The sequence below is a fragment of the Lytechinus pictus genome, chromosome 8 (genome assembly GCF_037042905.1).
Source record: "Lytechinus pictus isolate F3 Inbred chromosome 8, Lp3.0, whole genome shotgun sequence".
Classification (NCBI taxonomy): domain Eukaryota; kingdom Metazoa; phylum Echinodermata; class Echinoidea; order Temnopleuroida; family Toxopneustidae; genus Lytechinus; species Lytechinus pictus.
The window spans coordinates 12,103,473-12,114,969 of NC_087252.1; the positions used below are offsets into that span (position 1 = coordinate 12,103,473).

Below are 11,497 nucleotides of genomic sequence, written 5' to 3' on the forward strand. Positions count from 1 at the left end.
TAATATGTTTTTTTTCAGTCATGAAGTCAAAATTTAGAGACTACGAAATAATAAATAAATAAAAAGGTAAAAATATGCATTTTGAATTTTTCGAAAAACTTTCACCCTTCATCATTATAAGAGCAAGGTAGCCTGTATAAACGAGGGTTTTGCGTGTGTTGGGTTTCCTTTTTGGTGTTTTTTTAAAGATTTTTTTCCATTTTCATATTGATTAAGTGCATAGCAGTACGCAGCGACACCCCCCCCCCCCTCACGGAATTTTCAAAAGTGACACGTTTTTACTGACTCCAATTTTCACAATATTTACCAAAAGTGTGCGCGAAATGCAAAAAAAAAAAAGGCCCCATGACCAGCTTGGTCGCTTTGCTCGCTCACTGACGACCTTCTTTGAACAAAATATGCGTATGGCCATGATAAAGCGTGTTTAAACATAGCGATGGGGCATTGTTGATTTGAACTGTTGTCGTCCATCCACATTTCGTTGACGATTTGTTATTATTACAATTTATGAATAGTCCACCAAATTTATTGTTTCATTACTGACATCGCCCCTCTCTGCTGACTTGATATGTTCAGAACCATGCTTTTATTCACGGACACCACAGTAGATGTTATATTAGGTTGAACTGCCTGACAGAGAAGACGTTTCCTATGATCAAACCTCGTCGGTATGATAGTGAGAATGCTTTCAGCATCATATCGATCAGCTGCATTCAATGAAGACTCCAGCGATGAATTATCTGTCAGTTTTCTTGATCCAATGTACCAATGGATGAGAGGAGCAGGGTATCCAATAAGAGCTCTACATGTTATGTTGGTCTCTGCACCTTCAAACATGTCACCTGGGATACATATTGTGACATCAACTGGCAGCCCTTCAAAAAATAAAAATAAAACAATTAGTCTTACATAAACTTTCAAGTAAACGATGGAAGATTGTTTTAACAGAACCCGGACAAATTATTGGCGAATCGAACAAAATAAACGTTAAATCGTCAATAACAGCAATTAAGATTTCGTTTCATAAAGAACTACAGGGGAGAAACTACATTGCAATATACATTTCAGGTTTGCAAGTTATACTACATGAATTTTCATCGAATGATCATACTCTTTAAACAATTCTACCGTGAACAATATTGACTGTTAGACTAAAATCATTGAGTGATAACAGCTCACCGTAAACAACTAGTTTTGCTGTCAGTATTTTAACAAAGAAGGCGTCGTCCATATACGAAGAACATACAATGTGCATTCCATGGTTCGTGGCATCTGGTCTTATGGTAATTGTACTTGCAGTGTCAAACAAAGTGTGGTCTAGAATACTCCTATTACTCGAAACATTTGCAAGGATCGGAGTACTCTTAAAGGCATCAACTATAAACCAAAATGATAGTTCAGTTGCTGGGAATGACCCGATGCTTTTACAAGTGATTGAAGTCAGTGAATCTTCTTGAACGTATAGGACTGTTGATTGAGATTCGTTACCTCCAGTCGGAAAGAGCAGCACACTGGTTGGCAGAACTGTAAATATAGCATAATAGAAAAGAGGTATCAAACAGAGAGGGAGATACAACAAGAAAAGTATTGTATGTCAGGCTGGCAGGCCATTTGTGGAAGTGAATGAAGTCCTTTGAAAATAGACTGCTAATGAAATAAAAACAAATGATAGATAAATATAAATCATGTTCAATATCATATTACCATGATTCCTGCGAAATTATTTTTAGAAACAGCGGGTTCGTCTTACATTTGAACGGAGGTTTATTTTCCATAAATGGAATATTAAGAAACTCCGCAAAGACTGAAAATCTAAGATGTGTTAGGTTCATGATGACATCAAAACATGTATATGATTCCATGAATGATACATACCATGAACATTCAGACTAACTGAACGTCTAATATTTTTCTGTAGTTCTGGGTGTGATGCAATGCAGATAAGAATCTTTCCATGATCTTCTCTGGAGGGTGTAACTGTCAAAGTTTTTCGGGAGATGTAAGATCCGTCTCGAATGTCATCAGACTGATCCTGATGAACAACGGTCACGTCCTCTGGTATTAGCCATTCCAGTACTACAGCAGGCCTTGCCCTATTTGCACCACAGATGATGTTGTACGGCTCTCCAGAAGTTACACTTATATTGGCGTTGTTCGAGTATTGCCAGACGGATTGTGTATCAGACACGAAGACCCTTGATGGTGGAACTGGGGAAAAAGAAGGCAGGAGATAATTATTTAGATGTTAAACTCGAGTCAAACAGTTCTTCAAACTCTCTTGCTTCGATGATTACTTTAATTGGTTGCTCTCCTTGCAATCTTAATGACCATCTAGTGTGTGTTTTACAATATCGTAAGTATAAATAAACTAATATTTTCTATAAGGCTAGGAAGGTCTAACAATTCAAGTCATTGATCCTAATAGCTATCTTTAGTTAACTGAGGATAACTACGACTGCATTGCACCTGCATCGGAATGCCCTCTTGATTGGATGTCATTTTAGTTGAAAACAATGTGGTGCGGTTAGGGGTTATGCAATGGGTCATCAATACATGACACCACCACAATGTCTGACTCATTCATTATTGGCCTGGGGGTGGTGGCTTAACTTGCCCCTATGCTCAACTTACCCCTCCTTCCCCTACTTTCTTGGAATCACTGAGCGAGGCCTTTATCTATAAACAAAATTACACGTTCTTTTATTGACGCTGTCTTTCACATTTAATTTTGTTTCCCAAACAGCCTGAGACAATTTGAATAGAATGTCGCCCATGCCGTCCAATTTTTTCACTTTCTTACCTGGACTTAGTACTTGTATTGTCTCATCAGCCGACCATAATCCACTTTTGTTTAGAAAATCGCATGCGTATCTCCCATTGTCAACAGCCGTCAAATTGATTATTGTAAGCGATGTGCTGCGGTCGTCTCCCATTAACTTGTACTTTGTTGGATTAGGAATTGTAGTTGTACAGCTACTCGTAGAAGTGCACGATTCAGAAGCAACCTGGATGTCCTCGTGTCTCCACTGTACTGAGCGAGGATATGAAGAAGGTGAATAGCTGCATTCAATTGTAAAATCTTCTCCGATGACTGGTAGGGTCTGTTGTTGAAAAGAAATCGTAGTTGCAGATGGGAAGTCTGCAAAACAAATTATAAAAAAAAATCTTCATAATATGTAATTTCCACATTTAATAGTGAAAGCAAGAGGTATCATCATTTCGAAATGAGAATCCGTTTATAGCATTTGTATTATGTATTTAGTGGCAAGAAAATATCTGAATCAGCTTTAGAACATGCGGAATACGTTCCCACTATCCTTTTTTTAAGAACGGGGCAATCATCAGTACGTTTATGGAGTAAAACTTTATGCATTCCGTATTTCTCATCAATACTTATTTTTGCATTTTTTTTCGAAATTCTTGACAGAAAATGATGTTTTGGAACTTTATGAACAGGATATGCAACATACCTTTTCCGCACAAGAGAATGGTAAAGCAGAACTGTAAATAAGATGCCATTCCAGATACGGTGATAGAATGCTCACATCCTTACGGTCATATTAACAAGAACTCGCTTAGCAATCGCAGTGTAATAGAATAAATACATGCATACTCCCAAGTTGTCCGAAACTGCATTGAAAAAAATTACACTATTGGCTATGAGGTCGTACACTTAAGTTCAGCCACGAAAATCGAAAGTAATCATGCTATACTCTACTTAGTTTCCATTTGTTAACATGTATTGTGTAATTTATGGCTATCAGCTTGTCCATATCTAACCAACAGAGTGTGCAATTTAGTTTGCCCAAGGTTGAAAGTGAGACAAAAGGAGAGGAATCTTTAGTACTTTTCCAAATACATTAATTAATGCACAATATACTCAGTTAATTGAGTTTTTCTAAGAAGATAACAAACGGGAAGCGGATTCTGCTTATTTCCTTAAAAGTTAATGTGCGATCACTGTTACTTTTAAGTTATTAGTTTAAAATTAAAATTGGTTGTTGATATCGATAATTGACTGAATGATTACACTTCTTTCTAAACTGATTTAACTTGCTAGTTTGAATTGTAAAATTTACTATTTACTCTCTCACAATTACCTTTTGAAAATAGTAAGGAAAGTACACAACAGACAGGAAGATCTGAAAAATCTCAATTTATTGTCTTCACTCAATGGATGTTCGTCGAACGCTTTAACAGTTGTATTTTTTTCTACCAAAAAATTACAATATATATGCCCTATACTGTATTTCCAATATTTTCAGTATCTTGAGATTTTGTTATTTGTCAACATTTGAATAAATTGTTTACGGGTAAGACGTTAAATATTTTTAGAACCTTAATATTTTTTTTAACACGTCCTCAAGCACTATTGTATTTTATTAATTAATGATACAACAGGTTTGATGTTAATATTATTGTTCTTATTATTTTAGCTACTTTATCAATCCAGCAATGTGAGAAATAAACAGGTTGATATCACATCACATAGACATATCATAGGATGCTGTTGAAATATAGAGACTTAATTAAAATGTGAATACTGATGTTCTGATCCTAGGTACAGTGCTGCCATTTAATATTTTACGTTTAATAAGGTGCATTAGTTTCCTTGCATTGATGGTGAATAATAATCACCTAAGTTCATGGGTCCTATTAAGTTATGGCTGCAATGCTAGGGGTAATTATTCAATTTCAATTCAATTCAATTTATTTATTTTCTCATTCAATCTTTTTAACATTTAGAATGATAGTTCAATATACATTTTTTTAATATAACATTTAAATCAGTTTTTTTATAATACAATAATACAATGAAATCGACAGGGAATGAGACCAACTAAAAAGCAAGCTTGTAGGGTGAAGGGCCCCTTTTATAAGTACATTTTATGAATAAAAAATAAGAAAAAAAAAATAGAAATAAACAACATATACATTATACATTATATATATATATATATATAATCAATCTGTATATTATACATTATTTATAAACAATAGGTATATTATAGATTATATATAAACAATATATATATTGTATATATATTACGTAAAAGTCCCATGTTTGAGAGGGGGGGGGGGGATGGTAAATGTTTTATCAGCATGGTTAGTTTCTGTTACAATAGAAGAAAATTACTTTCATTAGCAGAGTGAAGAACATTTATACAACCTGATCCACTAAATAATTCATTTAGTATTACTTAGATATTTCAACATTTGTTTTAATTTGTCTACCCAGGTAAAAAAAAGAAAGTAACCTTTCCAATATAAATTGATTCTACGCAACGCCTTTTTCAATTATCTGACCCACCATCTAAGGGTATCTCTTCATATCCTAATCAAGATAATTAGTAATGAATAATATGGGTGTTTTAGTCATGAAGTCAAAATTTAGAGACTACGAAATAATAAATAAATAAAAAGGTAAAAATAAGCATTTTGATTTTTTTTCGAAAAGCTGTCACCCTTCATCATTATAAGAGTAAGATAGCCTGTATAACATTTACGAGGGTTTTTGTGTGTTGGGTTTCCTTTTTGGTGTTATTTTTTTTTTAGATTTTGCCATTTTCATATTTATTAAGTGCATAGCAGTACGCAGCGACACCCCCCCCCCCTCACGGAATTTTCAAAAGTGACACGTTTTTACTGACTCCAATTTTTACAATATTTACCAAAAGTATGCGCGAAATGCAAAAAAAAATGTCCCCATGACAAGCTTGGTAGCTTTGCTCGCTCAGTGACGACCTTCTTTGAACAAAATATGCGTATGGCCATGATAAAGCGTTTTAAACATAGCGATGGGACATTGTTGATTTGAACTGTTGTCATCCATTCACATTTCTTTGACGATTATTATTTCATTTACCCGTTTTGTTATTATTGAATTCTCTGAATATTCCACCAAAATTATTGCTTCATTACTGACATCGCCCGTCTCTGCTGACTTGATATGTTCAGAACCATGCTGTTCTTCACGGACACCACAGTAGATGTTATAGTAGGTTGAACTGCCTGGCAGAGAAGACGTTTCATATGATCAAACCTCGTCGGTATGAAAGTGAGAGTGCTTGCAGCATCATATCGATTAGCTGCATTCAATGAAGACTCCAGCGATGAATTATCTGTCAGGTTTCTTGATCCAACGTACCAATGGATGAGAGGAGCAGGATATCCATTAAGAGTTTTACACGTTATGTTGGTCTCTGCACCTTCAAACATGTCACATGGGATAGATATTGTGACATCAACTGGCAGCCCTTCAAAAAAACACAAAACAATTAGTCTTACATAAACTTCCAAGTAAACGATGGAAGATGGTTTTTAACAGAACCCGGACAATTTATTGGCGAATCGAACAAAATAAACGTTAAATCGTCAATTCGTCAATAACAGCAATAAAAAAATCGTTTCATTAAGAATGACAGGGGAGAAACTACATTGCAATATATTTAAGTTTTGTAAGAAATTATACTACATGAATTTCCATCGAATGATCGTATCATTAAATCAGTTCTACCGTAAACAATATTGATTTTTGGTCTAAAATCGTTTGGGGATAACAACTCACCGTACACAATTAATCTAGCTGTCAGTATTTCAACAAAGAACACGTCCTCCATATAAGAGGAACATACAATGTGCATTCCATGTTTCGTGGCATCTGGTCTTATGGTAATGGTACTTTCAGTGTCAAACAAAATGTCGTCTAAAATACTCCTATTACTCGAGACATTTGCAATGATCGGAGTCCTCTCAAAGGCATCAACTATAAGCCAAAATGATAGTTCAGTTGCTGGAAATGACCCGATGCTTTTACAAGTGATTGAAGTCGGTGAATCTTCTTGAACGTATATGACTATTGATTGAGACTGGTTACCTCCAGTCGGAAAGAGCAGCACACTGGCCGGCAGAACTGTAAATATGGCAAGATATAAAAGAAGAGGAACAGAAAGAGGAATATATAAAGAAGGAAGTATTGAATGTTAGACGAACATGCCCTTTTGTGAAAAGCGGTTTTGCAATTGATTGATATATAAATAAATGAGAAATAAATAGAAATTGTGTACAATATCATATCACCATGATTATTGCAAAATGATGTTTAGAAACAGCCTGTTCGTCTTACATTTAAACGGACTCGGGGACTATATAGAAAATGGATCTGAAATGCACGTAATATTGCAGCATTATTGGTTCAATTATTAGGTTATTTTCCATAAATGGAATATTAAGAAACAAGGACCAAAAATCTAGGATTTTTTAGGCTCATGATGACATCAATACATGTAAATGTATATGATTCCATGAATGTTACATACCATGAACATTCAGACTAATTGATCGTCTAATATTTTTCTGCTGTTCTGGGTGTGATGTAATGCAGCTAAGAATCTTTCCGTGATCGTTCCTGGACGGTGTGATTATCAAAGTTCTCCGGGAGATGTAAGATCCGTCTTGGATGACATCCGACTGATTGTGATGAACAGCTGACAAGCCCTTAGTTGTCACCCATTGCAGTACCACAGGAGGCCTTGCCCGAGATGCTTCACATGTGATGGCAAACGGCTCTCCAGCAGTTACACTTATATTGGTGTAGTCCAAGTATTGCCAGCCCGATTGCGTATCAGTCATAACGACCCTTGATGGTGACACTAAAGTAAAAAATGGGTATATTTAAAACGCATGTCCAACAAGTCTTCTCACTTTGCTATTCATATGCTTCGATGATTAATATAATTGACTGGGGTTTTTTTGCAATTTTTATGACGTTCTTTATACAGCATCGTATAACATACTGATAACTTCACACTTTCCTTTGAGGTAAGGGAGATCAAACAGTTCAACGCATAGATCCCAATTGCTATCTCAAGTAGATTGTGACGAACTACTAGATGTACTGGATTGCACTGGCGCTGTCCATGGCATGGACAGAGGTAATGCCACGAGAATACACTCTTGACTGGGCTTCATGAAAACTATGCACTTTTGAAAAATATCAATGGCATTTTTTGTTTTTGTTTTATTTATACTAAACATTGTTTTCCAGAGACAGGAATTATTTTATTATACAGAGTGAAGTTTATTTCGTTTTCAAAATAGTCGTGTATCTTTTTAATTAAGTATGGCTGATCTGAGAATTTTAATTAGAAACACACTGCTCAACAGGAATGTGTAACGATAGACAGTCGTATAAAAATAAACGTGTTATAACTAGCAAATAGGAATCAGCGCCATTGCACATGTATGAAATGACGGTAGTAAGATGGGGATTTTGGGTTGGCTGTTGCACTTAATTTTCCGCATAGAAATACACTGCATGTATTATCATCCACGGTGATGAATGTCTTGTAAGAAGGATTTTTAAAGTAAGCGGGACTATGATTTTGATATTTTTTTTAATTGGTAAGGAAATATAAAACATTCAGAGATGTTGGTAGAAATCACGTTTTTATTTCATCTCATGTCTTTTTTGTTTTTAAGCGTTTCAGAATGGTAGGTGATTTATCAATGAACGAAAATAAATAGAACTATCTTATATTTTCCATCACAAGATTGCAAAATTTATTGAGTGTGTAACCTTTTGACTTTGAATTAAATTTCATAGTATGATCTTTCATTTAGGTTGTCTTTTTATGTTCTTTCATCTTTTATTAACCCGATCTAAGTAACATTGAATTGAATGTCGCTTACATGTTTTACACTCCCCTTTGTTCTTACCTGGATATAGTACTTCCAGTATTTCATTCGCTGAACGTTGTCCATCAAGGTAAACTACATTGCATGTGTATCTCCCATTGTCACCAGTAGTCAAATTGACTATTGTAAGCGATGTGCTGCGGCTATCTCCCATTAACTTGTATTTTTTAAGATTGGGAATTTTAGATGTACAGCTACTCGCAGAAGTGCACGATTCATAAGCAACCTGGCTGCCCCCGTGTGTCCAATGTACCGTACGATCATACGTAGGAGGCGAATAGATGCACGTCATCGTAAAATCTTCTCCTTTGACGGGTAGGGTCTGCCTCGGTTGAAAAGAAAGCGTGGCTGTAGACATGGTAGACCGGGAGCCTGTAAATGGATTGGGTGGAATATTTTCAATTATTGGTAATAACAGATGGATTACTAATTCATAGTATACTTTCAAAGACGGGTATCAATTCTAGACTATCAAGAGGTGCAAAGTACCACCCTTCATGATACTTAACCCAAAAGGATGCAAAATTGCACTTTTTCGAGTTTTGCTGCAGATTTATTTAATCATTTCTTGTTTGTTTTACCTTTATACAGATAAACAAATTCGATAATAATGACCACAATCTAAGAGCTGGTCTACATTCGGGCACTTTCAATTATATCATACATAAATTATTATATTGATTATATACATGTACGTGTACATTTCACCTATTGCTGAATCCACCCTTTGTGAACATAATATATATTTGTATGGATTTAGTGCAGTTCATACGTCATATATAGATGCATAGGCCTATTATGCGCATTCTCAGACGAAATAAAACAATGCAATTAAAAATGAAAGAAAGCTATTTTATGATGGAAAAATTAATACTTACAGACAGTATTGGGCCATACCATCACTTCAAATTGTCTTACAGGATCATGGATGACTTCCTCGTGTAATATTATTTATTATATTCATAGTCTTTATTTTCTATAAAGAGAAATGCTACAAGCCAATATGTATGGATTTAAATCTTTTAAATTCGACTTACCATTACCAAGGAATAGAAGAACAAACAAGCACCAAATATGGTAAGCCATTTGAGATCAGGGTGATACTAACCAATCTAAAAGCCTAGTAATAAAGAAACATTCGATATCAAGAGAGTTGCAGTTTGTGATACAAATTTCGTTTCTAGAAGACATCATCGATGAGTCCCAAACACATTGAAGGAAAATGATGAGAATTTGTTCGATTACTTTCAGTCGCCCATGCCGTTAAAAACATTACAACAGTACGACTGAATGTCTTGTCAATGGTCGAAAATGAAAGTACGATGTTTTGTCTATAGATTATATTGACTGTATTGCTGCATTTCAATGATCTAGCGATAGAGTGTGCTCTTTCCCCTATCACAATTGAGGTTGAGCTTTGAGGATTGCGTGCAGAAAAATGTCACGACACGAATCTTAGGGATGGGCTCCAATACACAATAAATCCGAGATACTTCAGAGAACATGTTTCGAAAGCATATTGATCCTCATCAACACCATTAACATGCCACTGTAGCCAATCGGCGTAAAATAATACACAAAAACTCTTATAGAGCTACAACCAATCTGAGACATTCGGACTTAAAGTACTGCTAATCAACCAAACTTCGAAATGACTTATGACACCACTTGTCTTTTGACTTAAGAACTTATACATTGACGTCATGTAGCGCCGCCATCTTAGAGGCTGATGAATTTGCTTTACATGCATTGTTGCTCTGCAGCTGGCCATCTTTGACAACTCCGTTTACGTGTATTCCTCATTATCCTCTGAGGGAGGGAGCTATGATACTTTGACGTAAAATACATGTACATAACATCTATTTCAACGATGCGACATGATCACACATCTTCCCCGATAACCCTATCTACAAAAGTAACACTCCTATAAAACTTGTGTGAAATCATTTTTTAAGTTTGTGACCCAAGGTTATTTGTCAAAAATATTCATAGGAATCCGCTTTCAAAGTCCGAAGTACATAATTGCTACACATTGAAATGATGTTTATTCATTTAACTTCTATTTCATTAAATAAAAGTTCAAATTAATATATACGTCCAGTCCACATCTAAAATATACCCAAGGGATCTAATTTGATTTTTTTAAATATATTATCACTAAGTGCTTTTCCTAAGTTTCCCGAAATTGCATCACATTAATCAAAAATGCTTTGTATCAAACTCTTATAAAATACCGGTGCTGTTGTTTACTTATGAATCCCTTGAATAGGTACTGTTTAGTGACGTCTTGTTTGTTTTGTCTACGCTTGTTACAGTACCTAGGAATATGATTTTAATTCCTAGGTATTTCATTTGAGTTACTCTTTTGTTTACATTAGGGCCAGTAAAAACATTGGGTACTTCTATCTGTTTTAACAATCCGATGCCTACTCCGAACCCCCTTTTATCTATATTAAACGTGAGTCTATTCTTCGCTAGCAATTTCTAAACTGTAGCAAGATCATCATTTAGATTATTAACATGGGTGTTTACTTTATTATTTTCTATTTATATTTTGATAACGGTACTTACAACGTTTCGGTTTTTTTGTTAACACATTCTCACATTCTCCTGCATTTGCATCATAGAGCTTGAGTCTTTCATAACCCTGCTACTGCACGACATTATTAATAAAAATGATAAAACAGGCTTTTAATATTCTTGTCATTTTTTTTATATTAATTATCAATTCAGCAGTATGAGAAACATAAGGAGTAATATCACATCACATGGACATAAACAATTGTTAAAATAAAGAGAG

The 11,497-nt window shown here is 35.0% G+C and overlaps 1 protein-coding gene across 1 annotated transcript; it reads right to left on the reverse strand.

Moving 5' to 3' along the window:
• Positions 1-434: 434 nt before the first annotated feature.
• LOC129267176 (synaptogenesis protein syg-2-like) lies at positions 435-7,632 on the reverse strand. The gene is made up of 7 exons (XM_064103284.1): positions 7,320-7,632; positions 6,725-6,913; positions 5,946-6,257; positions 2,801-3,139; positions 1,876-2,208; positions 1,336-1,524; positions 435-875 (listed from the first exon to the last, which is right to left on the reverse strand). The coding sequence occupies exons 1-7, from the start codon at positions 7,630-7,632 to the stop codon at positions 526-528; spliced, it is 2,025 nt and encodes a 674-aa protein (XP_063959354.1). The 3' UTR covers positions 435-525.
• Between the last annotated feature and the right edge of the window lie 3,865 nt (positions 7,633-11,497).